Source organism: Lynx canadensis, chromosome B2 (genome assembly GCF_007474595.2).
Source record: "Lynx canadensis isolate LIC74 chromosome B2, mLynCan4.pri.v2, whole genome shotgun sequence".
NCBI classification, from domain to species: Eukaryota; Metazoa; Chordata; class Mammalia; order Carnivora; family Felidae; genus Lynx; species Lynx canadensis.
The window spans coordinates 92,175,517-92,195,863 of NC_044307.1; the positions used below are offsets into that span (position 1 = coordinate 92,175,517).

At 31.7% G+C, this 20,347-nt stretch overlaps 1 protein-coding gene across 1 annotated transcript in view; it reads left to right on the forward strand.

The window, feature by feature from the left end:
• Positions 1-20,347, forward strand: part of GRIK2 (glutamate ionotropic receptor kainate type subunit 2) — a 655,189-nt gene that overhangs the window by 226,636 nt on the left and 408,206 nt on the right. Inside the window, exon 2 of the mRNA XM_030316033.1 lies at positions 16,719-16,886. Within this exon, the coding sequence (XP_030171893.1) occupies positions 16,719-16,886 (168 nt within the window). The remainder of the gene's footprint in view (positions 1-16,718; positions 16,887-20,347) is intronic.

Below are 20,347 nucleotides of genomic sequence, written 5' to 3' on the forward strand. Positions count from 1 at the left end.
AGCCACATTAGCTGCATTTAAAATTTCCACATGTTTTTTTTGAATTAGATGTTTGGGAGAGGAAAGTCATTAACTTTAATACTTTACTTATGTATTTACATTTTTCACGACAATTTTCTACAATATTTTCTTTTCACATCTGCTTGGATTCTTTTAGTTTTGAAATTTCTCAGGAAATAATACCCATTATTGAATGCTAAAACTGTTTCTGAAGAGTAGGAAATTTTAAATAAATTCTTATTAGCCCTAAAGATGAAGTCCCTATTTTACAGACAGTTTTAATTATAAAAAATAACTTCTAAAACTTTCAAATGTACAAAGGGCTTTACCAAATAATTTGGGCTTTCTGGATTGCTGTGAAGAAAAACATGAAGGAAGGGACACAGTCTGATCCATATGATTCTCTTAGTTGCTTGGGAAAAGAAAAATAGATAATGACAATTATCGGTTCCTACAATATTTGTTTTATATTATATTGATATATAAATATGATTCTAACTTCCTTACATTTATTTTATATTAATGCTTACAACACTATCACATTCCCTTCCCATTTTTTAAACACACTCTATATGCCAGGCACCGAATGAAGTCTGACAAGTCAGAAATGGTAAGTTATCATCCCTGTCCTCAAAGAGTTTTCAGAGGAACCACCCATGGTAATAATAGATTATGCCAGTGGATGCTGTTAGGGGTACCAAGAAAGAGAAATGAAAAAGTGTTTCCTATGGGAGGCATGAAATCTGTCTAGGGAGTTTGTAGAGAGGTGGACTTTGCTGAGGAGATGATGAAGTGCTATCAGTGGTCACACAAATGCTAACCTTTTCAGCAATCTTGAAGTGTGTTATGTCTGATTGATACTGCAATTTTTAAAAACAGCAAAAATATTTTTAAGGATTTTAAGAAACCTTGCCTAAAAAGGTGAAACTAAATATTTTCTTTATTTCTCTTTATCTCCTTAGTTAAAACAAAGTAATAAACACACAAGAATACATGGCTCCTATTTAATAGTTTATAGTCCAACTAATAGAAGTAAGAAGATTTTTTAAAAGAAACTCTGCGAACTAATTATGTGAGAGGGAATTAAAAGACTTTCTTGAAGTAATAGTCCAAATAAGTAATGTAAATTCTGTTGTATGTGATATCAAATTACATATTTAGGCTGTTTTATGGATTTCATTATTACTATTAAATTGATTTCTGATTTCTTTCTTAAAATATCAATTTTCTAACCATATTTTTATTACTCTTTCTGGATTAAAACTTAAGAAAGTTTATTTTAATGTCTCTAATTTACCCTCCTAACATCTTTGCAAAGCTCTTTGCAAACTCAAAACATATTTGCATCTAATTTTAATTGATTGAGCTCATGGTATTTGGACACATGATTTCTCAAATCAGTATAATTTTTTGGAGGGGTGCCTGGGTGACTCAGTTGGTTAAGTATCCGACTCTTGATCTCAGCTCAGGTCTTGATATCACAGTATTGAGTTCAAGCCCCACCTTGGGCTCCGCACTGGGCATGAGGCCTACTTAAAAAAAAAATTGGAACTGAACATTAGGATGTTAAGGAGAATGCCATATTTGCAAAAGAATGGCATTTAATCAGGTTTTAAATTCTTACAGAATAAATGATGCTCCCCAATTTACTTTGCAGTTCTTAATTAGTCTTAGACTCATGAATATTTTCTGAATCTCTGGTCTTCAAGATCATTTCACCCATTCCCTACATTTTGCAGAAGAAAAAACAGAGGTCTAGATTGTGAAAGGACTTATTCATTCAGTCACTTTTTGCCTCCTTTTTATTTAGCTGACCTATTTTTTAAAAATCAATATAATTAAAATGTGTGCTCTTGGCCCTCAAATAGTTGGTGTTATTTATACTGTTTATATGGTGATTATTCATGTGGCTGCCTTCCCTGTTATCTCAGTTTGATCTGCACTATTTATATCTTGATATTATTCAAGCATCTGCCTTCCCAATCAGTATGCATTCCTTCTAGGTCTTAAATTGCTAACATTTAAGTACCCATTTCCCAATTTTCTTCGCAGTATGCAGTGCATCTGCTTTAAAAGTGATATTTGAATGTGTAACACCATAGTCCTCTCTTTGATTTCAAGGATCTGTTTGTAGAAGGAAAAATCAGCACCTATTTCCCATCCACTGGGAAAAAATATGTTGGAAACAGTAGGAAGTTTGTAAAGTTAAAAGCTTTTTTGTTTTTACAATAAGAAAGCACATTTACATGCCTGAGCACAGCCAATCTTTGTCTAGTGGGACTATGACATTTCCTGCAACTTGATTTTGGTTTACATAATGCCTGCTAACAGATATTCTTTATTCTAGACTGCATCAGCAGCTTCCTTTTTCCAAATGCCCAGTACAAGTTTGAGTTGAATGGAGTATGATAGATGGAGGAGGAGTAATGCAAGATTAGCTTTCATACCTTCTATAGTTGAAGAATTGCAGAGTGCTAGAACTTCAAAAAATTCCAGGACATTCTGCAGACAAAATTTTCATTGGCCACATGTTTGTATAGTTTTCAGTTTACTTGAAATATTGACAAAGCTGCTAATTTTTATGTTTGGATGATATTTAGTGATATTAGAGTAAAGAACATTTTTGTTAGTAGAAATATGGCTCAAAATACTGGAGGCAGTGAATTCAATACAATAGGAATACCTGTTGCTTTGTGGCTGAGGAGAATCAAAAGCAAGTGGCGAGAGTAGGAGGTATCTGTCAGTATGCAGTAGAGACGGGTCACCACTTTTCTTCTTGGAAAATTCCTGCCTTACACTATGTGCTTCCCACACAATCCTCTTTTGGGGAGCGGTGACCTACTAATTCATTTTTTCATGGTGTTTCAATTAGGTCCATATGCACATGTGATTTTCTAGCTGCATATACATATACTAGGATGGCATCCATCAAATTCACACATAATGAGCTTCAGAATGTTATAGTCATACTTCATATGGGTATAAAAGTCTAAGAATCTTTTTCTTTTTTTTTAAATTTTTTTTAACGTTTATTTATTTTTGAGACAGAGAGAGACAGGGCATGAACGGGGGAGGGTCCGAGAGAGGGAGACACAGAATTGAAACAGGCTCCGGGCTCTGAGCTGTCAGCACAGAGCCCGGCGCGGGGCTCGAACTCACGGACCGTGAGATCATGACCTGAGCCGAAGTCGGCCGCTTAACCGACTGAGCCACCCAGGCGCCCCTAAGAATCTTTTTCAAAGGGCTTACCATTGAGAAAAAAAGAAAGTTGCTGTGAAAACAACCAGAAATTGAAGATAGAAAGTGAAGATAGTGATTAAAAGATGGGGCCTAGATTGAGGTCTCCTGAGTTCTAATCCAGTATCCCATCACTTACTGACTGACTATGTAACTGACCTAAAACAAGATACTCAGGGTGCTGAACCTGCTCCAATGTCTTGCTGAAGCAGAACAGAATAGACTCAGTAAAGCAAATTATTTGGCCTAAGAATTAAACTGCCTTAGAGACCATGGAGCATAAAGAAGGAAAACAATTCTTAGACTTAACAATGTAGATGACTTAAATGTCAGATTTATATTCAGAATTAAAATATAAAAGATTAAGACCTTGGAAATACATTAAATACAGAAAATGTATTTAATTATGTATTAATTATGTATTAATCTATGTATTTAAATATGAAAATGTTCAATTACATTTTTGATGACTTTCTATTAATGTTTGTAAAATATTTACCACAATGCCTGATATACAGTATGCTCTCAATAAATGTTAACTGTTAAAAGCTTTTATTCTTTAGAATGAGCTCAAGTTTAAACATGTTTTATACTGATTTAACTTTCTTAAGCTTCAGATTGTAGGAATATACATTATGACGTTTAGAAGTGCTCTGGAACTTAGTCAGGTTGGGGTTTGGGCCAGGGAAGAATATCTTCCCAGAGAAGATGACTATGCCAAAGGCTGATGATACATTAGGAGAGAAAGATGTATGTGTTAATATTGCAGATGTATGTGTTAATGTGTCTGTGTGTGTGTGTGTCTATGTATATCTATGTATGTGGGTGTATAAGTAGGTAGAAACTAGGTTCCTGGGCAGAGGAACATCACTCGGAAGGAATGGTGGCATTTGATTCTGGTTCACTCAGAGAAAGGCAGGTCGTTCCCACTGGGAAAGTGGGAATGGTAAGAAAGGAGCCTGGAGAGAGAGGCAGAAGGTAGACTATGAAGACCTTTGTAAATGGAACTAAGCTTAAAAAGTAGGCAGTTATTGAAAGATCTTAAGAAATTAAATGACAAGATCAAAGTTGCATTTTAGAAATATTACTCTGGTTGCAGAAGAAAGCCTGATACGAGCAAGTCTGAAAAATCCAGTGAAGATGCGCTATTACAGTATGGAAGACATAGTATATATCTGGACTTAATCAAGCATGTAAGAAGGCATACATTGATATTCCAGCAGAAGTGATGGAGACCTAGGAACTGTCAGCTAGAATAATTAAGAAGATCATTAGTTAGTATAATAGTAGGAAAAGCCTCCAGTGGGGTATCCACGTAGGTAGGATCTCAGATTTTTGTCTTTAACTCTTTCTTGCTCATCATTTTTATCACTGACTTGGGCATAGAAACAAAACTGAATATGACCTAAAGGCAAAGGAAAAAGAAACACATTTCACATTTTGTAGTATTAGTAACTTACCTTGATGCATTAGATGTTGAATAAACTAATATTAATAAAGAGTTGATGATAGGATAAGAATCCAAATAGTCTTGGGGTGCCTGGGTGGCTCAGTTGGTTGAGTGTCTGACTCTTGATTTTGTCTCAGGTCATGATCTCATGAGCCCCACATCGGGCTCTGTTCTGACAGTGTGATGTCTGCTTGGGATTCTCTCTCTCCCTCTTTCTGCCCTTCCCACCTCTTTCTCTCTCAAAATAAATGAACATTAAAAATCATTAAAAAAGGAATCCAAATAGTCTTAGTTAGAAATTTAGACAAACAATAAATAGATGGTATGTTTCAGAGACATGTATGAAAAATAAAAGTACGTTAGAAACATAATTTTTTAATAAGAAGTTCAAGATCAATAAACCTTATGATATTGTATTCCAAAAAAAGTCTACTATTTATATTGTTTATACTACATTGAGAATCGACAGCCCCATCGTGTTTTGCTTTGCTGTGACCTAATTGGAATATAGTTAAAAAGTGGACCAACATTGAGTTGTAGATACGCTGGAGTATTTTCAGAGAAAAATAACTAGAGGGGCGCCTGGGTGGCGCAGTCGGTTAAGCGTCCGACTTCAGCCAGGTCACGATCTCGCGGTCTGTGAGTTCGAGCCCCGCGTCAGGCTCTGGGCTGATGGCTCAGAGCCTGGAGCCTGTTTCCGATTCTGTGTCTCCCTCTCTCTCTGCCCCTCCCCCGTTCATGCTCTGTCTCTCTCTGTCCCAAAAATAAATAAACGTTGAAAAAAAAAATTAAAAAAAAAAAAAAAAGAAAGAAAAATAACTAGAAAAATGAAAGGATCAGAATATTCATGTGATAATCAAAAGATTTGAAAGTTTTAACCTGGAAAAAAGAAAATATAGCCAGAAGAAGGTATCTGTTTTCAAATTCTGGATGATGACCATATGGAAGTTGGGCTTAAATTTATTCTAATCAGAACAAATGGTTAGAAGGTTCAGGGAAGCAGACAATGGGCGAATATGTAGAAGAATCTGGTGCTAGAGCTCTTCCAGGAAGTAAAAGACAACTTTAAATAGTAGCAAGTTTGCCATTCCTGGAGACCCAAATGTAGTAGTAGAGACAATCTAAGTATCCAAAGGATGGATAGACTAGATGATTTATTGATTATGTCATCTTAGACTCCTCTTACAATAATAGTACAATTGTAGTGCATCGTAAGTATTTTTATAAATGCTTGCAGAGTAATTTAATGGTCTTTTTGAGAAATCCATTAAAAACATGCAGTAGTAACAAACTGTATAGGAATTTTATTTCTTTTTCCTCTTCTTTTTCTTCCCCTGCCTAAACTTTTATTACGAACTTTAAAAATATGCAGAAATGTTCAGATGATAGCATACATAGTCATATACTTAAAACTTTGATTAAATAATTGTTAACATTTTCCATTTTTATTTTTATGACGTCCAAACACTTCATCATGAATCTCCTAAGAATAAAGTTTTTTTCTTACATAACTACCATATCATTATTTTGCCTGAGGAGAAAAAGAAATAAATGATTCCCTAATGCCATTTAATATCCAGGGCATTTTGAAAATAACCTTTCACATTTACAAAGAAGCATGGTGACTTTATCCTTTGGATAAGGATTTGTACAAAATTAAAATGTGGAGACCATGTTTTGTATTTATTTAGATAGAAAATAAGATTATTGCAATGGTTGATGGAACAAACTAGCATATCTTCTGAGAGAATAACAGATGTTACTCATAACATTGATTTTTTTTATGAAATTAAACATCTCTAAAACACTGATCTTTACCTACTTTAAGATAAGACCTATTTGAACAGTCTCAGAAGTTAGATGTGATGTTGGTTGGCACATTCATCACATACTTATGAGTGACACAATCCTCAGTAGTAGTTAAAATAGATCTAAAAGAAAAGATTTGACAGGCTTCAGCAGTTAGCTTAATATAAATCTTTTATTTCAAGTCTTGATCAATATTGTTTTTTTGTGAGTTAGAGACTGTGATGGGAGAAAGTTTCAGTGTTTGTGAGTTTTGTGTGAGCAAAGGATTCCTTGCCATTTATTCTTTCCTATCTACAAAATAAGGTGGACAAACAGACCTGTGGAAACGAAGGCTGTTGTCCTCTGTTTTTCTTCTTCTTTCTTTATCAGGCCTATTATAGAGTGATGAGCACTATTAACTTTTACAATAGGCTTGGAGACAGAACTTACAGGCATTTTATTGTTTGATATAGAGGTTACATGAGATGTGGTGGCTCTTTCTGAATTAAAAAGAAACAAAAAACAAAACTAAACCAAACAAAAATAAAGCTGTGAGAATGATTATCTTAAGTGATTTTTTTGTTGTTGTTTCAAAAAGCCAAAGGTACACAATGTATAAGAAAGCAGTGAAGTGTTGCTTATATCCCATAAAGAATAGGGAATTTGAAGATACTGAGAAAATGGGCTTTAGATTCTTGAAAATGTAAAATCGGGTGAATCTTGCCACAATCTCAGGAAAGCACATAATTATACATTAGTAAGGTGCTGCTTTAGGATCATAGAGTTCTTCTGTGTTCTTTATTACTCTGGGATGTACTTTGTCCACCAAACATGATTTGTGAACTCCTTAGGGTAGCAATTCTGTCTTCATGTACCACATGCTTATGAAATGCTACATGCAATTCTGACACTTTATAATAAAATGAGTTAAGTCCAGAAGCAAACACTTTTTATAGGAGGTACATAGTAGAAAATGAGTATTATTTTTCTCAGGCTATACAAAGAGAAAAAGCCCTATTCAAAATCATGTGAACAATTACTCTTTTGTAGGTTTATGAACAGGTGGAAAAAATGCTTTGCCTTTCAATTTTTTATTAGCAATTTTTAAAATAAAAAAATAGCTGATTTCTTCCTCAGAGAATCAAATTTATAGGCTCTTATTTTCTACTTCAGAAAGAAAATAGATAAAATATATATTCTCTCAGTGTCCTACCCATCTTCACATCAGCAGATCACAGATAATTGCCTCTTGCTTGGATGAGTAAGGTGTCCTCCCCAGGCTTAGTTTACCATTTCCTTTAGATTTGATCTTCTTTTGCTCCTGAGCCACCTGGCTTCATCAGCAATACTCTGTTTTCTACGTTTTACCTTTCTCTTTCTATTGTTCTCTCCCTATCATATCAACATGCTGTCTTTCTCATCATAAAAGAAACAAATGCATTAACAAACACCCTGAGATTTCACAGTATCCTCCTGTTTTCTGCTACCGCTTAATAATAGTCTAGCTTTATTTTAAAACATGTTTTATTCATTTTTTCAAAAAAATATAACATTAATGCAGGTTCATTCTTAACAATTTATAACGTACAGACAAGAGAAAAGAAGAAAATTAAAATTAATCAAATGCCTATCATCTGAAATAAACCACACTTATTTTGTTATGCATGATTACATATTATAATTACTTATATAAAGTTTTTGTCATCAAATGACTTCTGTAGAATAATTTAAAATGGCTAGCTACATAGTATTTTATTAATTAAATGTACCATGATTTATGTAAATAATTCTTCACCATTAGGTATTTAGAGCATTTCTAAGCATATTGTTCTTGTTCTTATGTTCTTATGAACAAAGTGAACATCCTTGCATCTAAATCTCCCACGTTTTTCTTCATGTTACATTTTTAAAACTTGATAGATTTAAAGAAAGTTACAAGAAGGTTTATATCAATTTATTTTTCTCTTCAACTGTGCTTCCTCTCACACACCTTAACAAATGTAATCTGTAAAATTTCTGTTTGTTTTAGTCTTTCCTTTCCTATTTTTGAACATTTTAATATGCCTATTAGTTATTTTCATATGATACTTATGAGTTATCTACTCATTTCTTGCCAAGTTTTCTGTTGTAGTGTTTTATTGTTAATATTATTTCTATATTGAAGGTACTAACCCTTTGTTTTTTAATATACTATGTTTATATTAGTTAATATACTTACATATATTTTCTTATTTGTATTTCTTTAATCATGTTTATGTGTTCGATTATGGATTTTTTTTTCAAATATTCAAGTTACATTCAGCAGTATTGCCTTTATTTTAACTACTTGTGCTATCAAAATTAGATAAGGCTTAGCACTTTTATGCAGTTGTTTTCTGAAGTAAAATGTTATTGAAGGATGATCCATATATACCAAAGTGCACAAATCATAGAGTAAAGCTTTAACAAATATATATCCGAACACTTAGGTTAAAAAAAAACAAAACAGAACAGCACCAGCACCTCCAAAGAACATCATGCACCCTCCCTATTCCACCCCACAACTATTTTTTGAAGTTTTGCAAAAATAAAACCATACAGCAGTATTCTTTTGTCTGTCTTCTTCCACCCAATATTTTGTTTATGAGATTCATCTTATATTGTAGCATGCAGTTATTCAATGATGCATGCATTCCATGCTGCTATGAATATTCTTGTATATGTTTTTTGATGAACATGCATGCACCTTTGTGTTGGGTATATACCCTGAAGTAAAATTTTGGTCACAGGTCTTGTGTATTTTCAATGTTAGAAGGCTCTGATGCACAATTTTCAAAGTAAGTTGTACCAGCTTCTAGAGAGACCAGCAATGTATGGGAGGTCTACTTGCTCCACACTCTCAACTATAGTTGATACTACTTGTCTTTTCCATTTTTATCATTTGAGTCAATGTAAAATTATTTTGAACTGTAATTTTAATTTTTGTTGTCCAGATTATTATGAAGTTGAAGTCTTTTTTGTGTGTTTATTGTCCTTTTGGGAGGAAAGTGCTTGTTCAAGTTCTGTACCCATACTTCTATTGATTTGACTGCCATTTTCCTTTTATGAATATTTTAAAGAGATGAATTCTCTGTTTTACACACACACACACACACACACACACACACACACATGCACACATCCTCCGAATTTTTTCTTGTACTGGGAAGTTCTTAATTTTAATGTAGTCTAATATGTCATATTTTTTACCTTTTGGTTATTGCTTTTTTTTTTAAGAGACCTTCTCTTAGTCTGTTTTTCTTTTAACAACAGTATTGTTTAACTTTCACTTTTAGTCATGTGATTGAAATGACTTTTTTAAGTGTGATTATCAAACTGAGCCAGACATACTTACTAAAAATACAACTCTTTTGCACTATGCACTGATGCACTATATAGAATCATCACTTATATGTCAACAGCTATACAGGTGAAAGTCTGTTTATGGATTCTATGTTCTGTTCTATTTATCTAGTAGTCTATCTTTATACTAATACAAAAATTGAGTAATTTATAACTGAATTATTACAATTCTTGAAGTACAGTAGTGTAAGTCCTCCAGTTTTTGTTTCTCTTAAGAGTGCTTTATTATTTTGGGCCCTTTGCATTCCCACATGTATTTTAGTCTTATTGTGATTTTGATTGGGATTGTACTAAACTATAGATAAATTTGTGGATAATTAATGTTTTTAAAATCTTGAGGGTTTTTTTTAAGTTTATTTATTTATTTATTTATTTATTTATTTATTTATTTATTTATTTATTTTGAGAGAGGGAGAGGGTGTGCACAGGCAGAGAGAGAAGGAGATAGAGAATCCCAAGCAGGCTCCACACTGTGCAGAGCCGGATGCAGGGCTCAAACTGACGAACTGTGAGATCATGACCTGAGCTGAAATCACGAGTAAGATGCTTGCTGACTGAGTCACGCAGGTGCCCCACTGAGTTCTTTATTTCATAAATTTAATATATGAAATAAATTTAATATTTCATAAATTTAATATAATTTTCTCTTAATAACATTTTATAGCTTTTACCACAATATTTTGCATATCCTTTATTATTGAAAATGATTCTTTATAATTATTTTTTCCTTTTGGTTTGTTGTAGATATGTAAAAATATCGTTTATTTTTATAATTTGATCTTATGTCCAATGACATCTTGCTAAATTCATTCTTTTAATCATAATAATTATCTGTATTCTTTTTTTTTCTTTAAAAAATACTTTTTAATGTTTATTTACTTTTGAGACAGACAGAGACAGAGTGTGAGTGGGGAGGGGCAGAGAGAAAGGGAGACAGAATCCAGAGCAGCCTCCAGCTTCGGAGCAAACTGTCAGCACAGAGCCTGATGCGGGGCTTGAACTCACAAACTGCGAGATCATGACCTGAGCCGAAGTCGGACGCTTAACCAACTGAGCCACCCAGGCGCCCCTATCTGTATTATTTTTCTGTATTCACAATCATTTCATCTGAGAAGAACCATAATTTCATTTCTTCCTTTTCAAACCTTTTATTTTTTATTTTTAATTTTTTTTTTAGTTTCATTACTAATTAATTGAACTAAACAGGACTTTCATTTCAATGCTGAATAAAAGTGGTCATAGTGAGCACCCTTATTTCATTACCAGTCTTATGGGGAAATATTTCAAAATTATACCAGTAAGTCTGATGTATGATGTAGGTTATTTATAGATACACCATACTTGCTCAAAAGGTCTCTTCTATTTCTAAATTGCTTAGAGTATCTAATCATGCATTGAAGTTGAAATTTATCAATGATATTGTTATGACTATTAAAGGATTGTTCAGTTTTCTCTATTTTATGTTAATATTTTAAATTACATAGAATTATTTTCAAATGTTAAGCACATCTTAATTTCCTAAAATAAAACCCACTTGTTTTTTTTTTCTCTTTAGGTTTTTATGCAAATTCCAGTTAGCTAAATACAGTGCAATATTAGTTTCAGGTGCACAATATAGTGTGATTCAACACTTCCACACAATACTTGTGTTCACCACATGTGCACTCCTTAATCCTCATCATCTATTTCACCCATCCCCTCAGTCACCTTCCCTCTGGTAACCATAAATTTGTTTTCTGTAGTTAAGACTCTTATTTCTTCATTTGCGTCAATCTCTCTTTGTTCATTTGTTTTGTTTCTTAAGTTTCACATATGAATGAAATCATATGGTATTTGTCTTTCTCTGGCTGACTTATTTCACTTAGCCTAATACTCTCTAGCTCCATCCATGTCATTGCAAATGGCAAGATTTCATTTTTTTTATGGCTGAGTAATATTCCATTGCATACATATACCACATCTTTATCCATTCATCAGTCAGTGGACACTTAGACTGTTTCCATAATTTGACTGCTGTAGATAATGTTTCCATAAATGTCAGGGTGCATGTATCCCTTTGAGTGAATATTTTTGTTTTCTTTGGGTAAATATCTAGTAGTGAAATTGCTGGATCATAGGGTAATTCTATTTTTAACTTTTAGAGGAACCTTCATACCCACTTGGTTTGGATGTATGATTATCTTATGTATTGCTAGATTCAATTGGCTGTATTTTATTTAAGATTTGTACATCAATATGATCCTTAAGAGATGGTGTGTAATTTTTTTTATAATTTCTATCTTCTTATTCTTGATTAGGCTTGTTAAGATTTTATACATTTTAATAATATTTCAAATAACCAAATTTTGTCTTCGTGTGTGTGTAGTTTATTGTATATATATATATTTTTTTCTTTAATTCTGCTCTAATCTTTATATTTTTTCTTCTGTTTCCTTTGGATTTGATTTGTTTTTTTTTCTAGATATTTGAGATGGAATCTCAGATCATTGATTTTTAATCTTTTGAATTTTCTTTTAAGAATGTACTTAGTTGTATTAGGCAAATTTTGAATGCCAAATTTTCAGTTTTATTTTGTTTCCAGGATTTTGTAATTTCCATTTTTATTTCATTCTTGACCAATAGATTACTTAGGCATATATTCTTTAATTTTTGAACTTGGGATTTCTAAGTTATCTTTTTGTTATTTATTTCTAGTTTAATATCACTGTGGTGAGGGAACGTGCTCTGAATTATTTCAGTACTTTTAAGTGTGTTGAGATTTAGTGTATGACCCAGCTTATGATCAATTTTGTTAAATATACATTTGAAAAGAAAAAAATATTTTGTCATTTTGAGGTACTGTGTTTCATCTTTGTTAGTTAAGTCAAATATATTTAGATTGTCTAAATTTTAAATAATTTTTTTGTCTGCTTACTTTATCAGTAACTAACTGCTAACACGACTGAGAGTGGTGTTTTAATGTTTCCCACTATGATCTATAACTCCTTCTTCTTTTGTCAATATTTTTATTAGATGTATATCGAGTCTGATTTATATCATTCCAGTGTATTGACCTCTTTATCATCATTATGATATGCACTTTGTATCTCTATTCTCTTCTTGTCTTCAAGTCTACTTTATGTAACATTAGATAGCTTCGCCAGCTTTTATTTGGCTAATGTGGTTTTAGAACCTATCTTTGCCCATCTTTTTCTTTATTTTTCACTGTTTCTCTTGCAAGTAGCTTATAGTTTTGTATAGCTTTTTACCCTGTTAGGTAATCTTAACCTTCAAAATGTGAATCTACTCCATTTACCTTTAATGCAATTACAGATGCATTTGTTTCAGATCTACCACTTATACCATCTTGTTAATTTTTTGGTGTTTTTCTCTCCATTTATCTTACTTATGTTTTCTTATTCTTTTTGGACAAATAAAATATTTTTATTATGTGACTTTTAATCTATTAAAGTTTTGATCATATACTAGTTCAATATATTAGTCTCTATCTTAAGAAATTTAAATATGCATTATTGATTTACTATAATCCAAAATAATTATCTTTACCTTTCTCTCAATATTGCTAGAACATTTACATTCTTTAATTTTATTTATTTTTTTCTCAACTTTGTTATTGTTATCATGCACTTTAATTTAAATACATTACAAACTTCATAAGATATTACTATTCTTGCTTGTTTAGTTAAAATTCATTAATAATCACCCACATATTTCCCCTTCTTTTATATTTCGTATGTTTTAGAAATTTGGTGGGTCCCTGTGGGATCATTTTTTATTCTGCTTAAAGAACTCATTTATTTAATACCTGTTGTAGTGAAGGTTTGTTGGTGATAAATTCTCTCAATTTTGTTATTTTCATTGTTATCAAACACCATTGTGTCTCTTCTGTAAATATAATGAAATAAAAATGAATCTATATGTTTTAATAAGTATTTTTATTTCTAACTGCATTTATTCAAATTCCCAGAATAGTAGTAAAAGTCAATAATGTACACATTCTTATCTTTTTCCTGACATTACCAGGACTTCCTTTCTATTTTACACTTAAATATAGCATTTACTATTAATATGTGATTTTTTTCTTAATAAAGCTTCATTGTGACTCCATTATTTTTCTAAAAATATTTTCCCTTTTATTAATCAAGAATAATTAGTGATATCTATCAGTAATGTCCTTATACCTAATCATCTAATCACCTAATATAGTGATAATACTTTTCTTTTTTGACCAATTACTGTGTTAGATGTTATTAAACTTTCCAAAATTTTAAACAGAATTACAAAAGCTCCCTTTTTTTCCTGCATAAGTTTGAGGAGCCCACCAAATACTTTTTAAAAAGTAACTCTTTACTAGATTCTTTTACCCTACCTCCCTGCCCATCCTTTCCCTCCACACATAAGAAGTAGTGATATCTCTCTCTCTCTCTCTCTTTCTTTTTTGAGTACGTAGCTGGAAGGTGTTATAGAAGATATTGTGCCTGGAAAGCTTGCATGATCTGGGTGTTTTTTATTTTTATATCCAAAATTTTAAATTCTGGCTTTGGATCAATAAAAATTATTTATTTTATTTAATTAAGATGAAAATGGGTTGTCCTAAGGAATTACAAAGGTTTCTTTAAATATTCAAACCACTAACAAATATATAAACTTACATTTGAATTATTTATTTTGAAGAGAGATAAAGGATGGGGACATTTTAACCCACTGTCATCAAATATTGACCATTTTTGTATTTTTCTTTTGTATGTATATCACATAGAAACTATAATTTGAACTGAGGAAAGTAGAAGATTTAGTTTTTCATTTTATTGTGCCATTAAGAAACAACTTCAGGTTTGCATTTCTATAATTGACTCTTTATTCCTAATTAATTTTAAGAAGTATCTTACAATTGCTCTATTATTTTTCTGTCCCATATGTAGGATTTTACAGTTCTAATTACATATTATATTAAAGTCAGTATGTCTCACCTTTTAGGAATTTTAGTGTATTTTACCTGAATGAAATTTTGAAGTTTTTGTAGTGGAACAAGTTTGTATTGGAACTAGTTTGTAGTGGAATAAGTAAGGGCTTTTAATTTTTTCATGAACATATTGTAATGTTAGCACTATAACTTCATAGTTATATGATCTTTGGCCAAAAGAGTTCTTTCCTAAAATAATACTACTTGGGATTACTTTGAAGATTCAATGAAACCTTAATCACTTATAGAGTGCTTACTTTATGGCAACCACAATCTAAGTGTTTTGTTATGAGATAGCATTTAATTTTTATAACAACGCTATGCAGTAGTGTTAATTATAATCTTTTTTTTAGATATGAAGAAATTTAGACTGAGGATTTAAGCAACTACCCAAATTTAAATGGACAGCAAATGGCAGAACCAGAATATGAACCCTTTTTGGCTTCAGATTTAGGCACATACCATTATCCTCCTCCATATATACGAGATATCTGATTTGGTTCTTGACACCCATTAAGCATGTAAATACTTATTGTCCTTCTGCTTAGCATAAGTCTCCAAAGATTTTAAATATACTAAAAGCACTATTTCATAATAAGTTGACTGCTCTGATAATTATACCATCAATTTAGCTGAAAGAATAAGAGAAATATTTCAAACTAGTATGGTGTCAAATAACAAATTTTCCAATTCTTCCTGAATATAAATTTGTCTGAGCACTGTGGTATTTTCTTGAGTCCTAATTTCTCATATTTAGAGGAATTGTTACCATACCATGTCTTCTTATGAATTTAAAATAGGAAGTTTGCTGATAGTATAGTCACCTGACATTCATATGTCAGAAGACTTTTGATGAGGTATGAATTGCAAGGTGTGGAAATGGCTTATCCAAGGGAGTTTAATTTGTGAATGCCTATGCTGAGAGCACATGGCATGAAATTTGAAAGGAAGAGAGATAAATGCTTTCTATTGTTTAAGTAGTACTACTTTCCCAAGGACAGAGGTTGGACAGTGTCAAATATCAGATGCTCCCCCTTTCATTCCATTTACCAAAGTAACAATAAGGAAGAGATTCTGTTGGAGGCAAGGTTCCCATAGGTCACTCATAACTGAATAGAGATGATATCAGTAAGAAGCAAGGCTGGGACAAGAATGAGGGAAGTGGACTAAGATATAACAGGTAAAAGGTAACAAATGGAAAGGACATGTTTTTGAATTGTATTCTACATTTTATGGGCTAAATTATATACTTCCATGATATTCACCAATTAAGGGATTTTACTCTGTTTTGGAGATTTATCTTTCACAAATGTCCAAGTATCTTCTAAAAAAGACTTAGAGCAAAACAAATACAGAAATGACGCTTTTTTCTCATTTCTTGCAAAGAAGATGCTAGAATTTGCAAGTTAGTTTGTATTTGGGGCTTTTAACACAATAAGTGCCATAGAAATTATGCTAAAGATTTCTGATTTCTCAGATAATGGAGACAAATTTAATATAACTTTCCTGATGCTTAACTTCATAGCTTTATATCAACATAGAGGATTGATTATTCTGGAACCGTGTGCAAAATTTTGAGGGATAATCTCAATACTTAAGGCAAGATCTATATATATCTAGGCCCTAAAAGAAGGAATTACCAGAAGAAAAAAAGGCAAAGTCATTTTTTAGCTGTGTTAAATAATGATGGCAATAGCAAAGAAATTTTTACAGTGTGGATTTATCTAAAAGGGCACATCCCAAATATTCAAGTTTATAAAAAAGTAAGCACAAACTCCATGTACTTAAGCAAATAACATGTGTGCTTTATCACCCATAAATGCACATATACATAAAATTACAGAAAATGTTACACATTTTCTCCCTTTTGTAAAACTGCATGATTATTCTTTTCGCCAGGTGGTATTTTTGAATATGTGGAATCTGGCCCAATGGGAGCTGAGGAACTTGCGTTCAGATTTGCTGTGAACACAATCAACAGAAACAGAACGTTGTTGCCCAATACCACCCTAACTTATGACACCCAGAAGATAAACCTCTATGACAGTTTTGAAGCATCCAAGAAAGGTAATTGACAAATATTTAACATTGTATTTTCTGGAATTCAATTCTATAGGTATTCTTAAGAGATTTCTTAATTCCAAATATAATTAATAAGTCATTAGGAATATTTTCATGCAATGTTTCTTTCCAAACTGCACGTAAATTTTATCAAAGAAGGTAAGGTGTTATGATTGCCTATTATGAAAAAATCATTTATAACATAAACTCAGTTAGGTCTATGATTGTTGTAAATTGTTCCCCCACAATAATCCTTTTCTTACTAAACGATTCCTATTTTTAAGAATCCACTAAATAAAACTATACAGCAGTGGATTTTACCTAGTTTTGGAATCCATTATTACATTTTTATTGTGTTATCTGTCATTTCCAAGAAGTACATTATCACTATTGTCTCAATTTACTGACTACCTTGAAAGTTCTGTAGTTCCAAGTTACTTCATAATGTCAGCCCAATCTTAAAACTTTCTTGGAAAATTTTCAACAGCCTTTCATTTATGTGTACTTCATGCCCATTTTTAAAACTATTGGATGTTTCTTCTTATAACTGAAAATAAATGGCTAATGATATGAAAATTGAATTATAGGGGCGCCTGGGTGGCTCAGTCGGTTCAGCGTCTGACTTCGGCTCAGGTCATGATCTCACAGCTCGTGAGTTCGAGCCCCGCGTCGGGCGCTGTGCTGACTGTCTCTCTCAAAAATAAACATTAAAAATAAAAAATTAAAAAAAAATTGAATTAGAATACTTTATAAATTTTGTTATTTCTTTTATTTTGTTGTCAAACTGTTTTTTTAGTGATAAGAACAGAAAAATAACTTTGTGGAATATGAGTTTAGCATTTAGAAAGTCAGGAAGGTAATAATGAAACTATTATCAAGGCATTATTTTAACCAAACAATAACTTTGGTAGTAAATGTGTTTTGAGAGATGTTTCCATTGTCTTACTTGTCTAAGTGGGTGATATTTTCTTTTGCATAGTTAGCATTCATCTAATAGGAATTAAATTTCATAATATAGATTTTTCACAAAGGAATGGGATTATAAAGCATTTGTTCTAAATTTATATTTTTAAAAACAACATTACCTTTCTGTAATTCTAGTATTGTTTCATTAGCTACCTAACATTGAAAGAAATGTACATAATTATTTATAATTCTAAGTTGGTCCAGATTTCTTCTAATTTCATTAATATTAATGGCAACTGATAAGGTACAATATTCCTTGAGATGAAAGTATCTTTTTTATCCCCCAGCTAACTAGTGTTTATCAAAGCCTAAATTCTGCCTGCCCTTTGAATTCATATCTTTGAGAATACAAATAAGTTTTCACATTTCAGAACCATGTCAGGGTGATGAAAGGTTTTAAAGGCTGGAAAAAAAGGGTAAAGGTTACTGTGAAGTATTACATTTGTCATCATAATTGCAAAATAAGTCATTAACTGCAAGACAAGTGCGTTTGATTAGTGACATAGTTCAGGATTATTTCCATTAGGAAGAAGAAGCTCTGTCTCAAATGAAATCATTTAGACCAAAGCATATGGAATATGAGTGAAGTATAAAAAAATATCAATACATTTCTTAATGGTGAATTCAAAGGAGCAATGTAAAACAAAAACAGTCTAGTGTGTTCTGACCGCAAACAGGTTACTATCTTGGGAATTATGAGGTCCCCAACTCATTTGGTTTCAAAATACTAAAAAGCGTTTATGAAATTAAAATCCATTGGGAATCAAATTCATTAATTGACTTTGTCTGAAACTGGGGAAAACTCAAATAAGCATAATTAAGTAACTTTGTGATATGTTGAGAGGGTAAATGTCATGGTTTGGGTCTTACCTTCTGAAGCTCTTGCTTACTGAGCTATTACTGATTGGGAGGCATAGCAATATGTGAAAGGGTAATATGAGAGAGAGAGATCTGGTATAATATCTGAACCTATGGTAGCTCAGTAAATATATATAAATATAAAATAATATATATTATATTAATATATAATATATTATAAAGTAATTTTAAAAATTTGGACATTTAAATTTTTTAAATTATTTTTCCAAAACAAGCAAATGATAAGAAATTAGATGTTTACATGTCAACATTTTCTCTGTTATATGCTCTTATACTTTTCATAAGTGATACTGTTTTGCTGAGCAAATAAATACATTGATGTATTAGATCTTGAATTATTATTTGAATCATACATCACTTTTAAGTGATTCCTCTGATAGCTGAAAACTATTTCATATTTGAAACACATTTCAAAACATTCTGTATAAACCACTATAATGTGTTCAACTTTTTTTCACCTGTGTTCTGTCAAAAACCTGGTAAAGGAAGATCTTTTATTCTCAACGTATATGAATTAAAATCCAAGTTCGTGAAAAATATCAGTTCCAACATGACTACTGATTCAGAATTCCAATCACTATTTAAAAAGTAAGAACCTACATATTCAAAAAATGTACTTAGATCATACTGAATTTTTGAAGAAAATGTTTAAAAGTGAATTTTTTTAACTATAGTTTATTTACTTACTAATATTCCTAAGCTTAAGAATCATTCCATCACATTGTGTTTTATGCAGTGAAATCTCTGAAGGAAATTTTGCTTCAGTAGAAATAAAATTCAGTATAATTTTAAACTATTCTGGAGAGATTCAGTCTGAACACATAATTAATGCCTAAATCCCAATAATACTTCTCCTTAGTCCTGTTTAAATATTTGCAGGGATGGGTAAACCAATGCCTCTTGGAACAGATTTCCACTTTTTGACATTTATTACTTCCCTTTAATTTTTTTTAAATTTAAATTATGTCAAAATTTGTGATGAACCTCTAACCATTTGCCCTATTCTTCCTTTTCTAATCAAATGAAACAAACTTAAGCCTCTTTCACAGACCAGATCTACAAATATTTAAAGATGATTTTCATGTTTCCAATAGTTATTTACTTTCTAGGCCCAAACTCCCTATTTGCTTTGAGGGACCTTATAGAATTTGAAGTCCTATCATAGTCTATTCTAATCTGAATAGCTTCTAGGTTGTTTATGCCTTTCTTAAGTACTGTATTTATTATTGACGTGAATAAAATTTTCTGTGAGTGAATACAAACCTCAAAAATTAACTTAGAACAATATAAAAGACTTACAGTATACAAAAGTCAAGTAAAAAAATGATTAAGTATTTATCTAATAATTTTCTCGATGAGATTAAGTTATATGAAATCATCCGTGATAAGCCATATCAGGTTTTAAAGGGGTATCTGTAATGCTTAGCTTGATCTGTATCATCAGATATGTGCAAATACTTAGCTCTGTGTTGCCCTAGCTTTTCAGATGGGGAGGAACAACCAAATGGCTTCTGATTAAGAATTTAAAATGGTGGAGGATGGTCAGTGAATTTGGGAAGGAACACTATTCCCCCAACTTCCTGATATAAACTATTTTTGCAGGGTGAACACTTCCCTTCCTT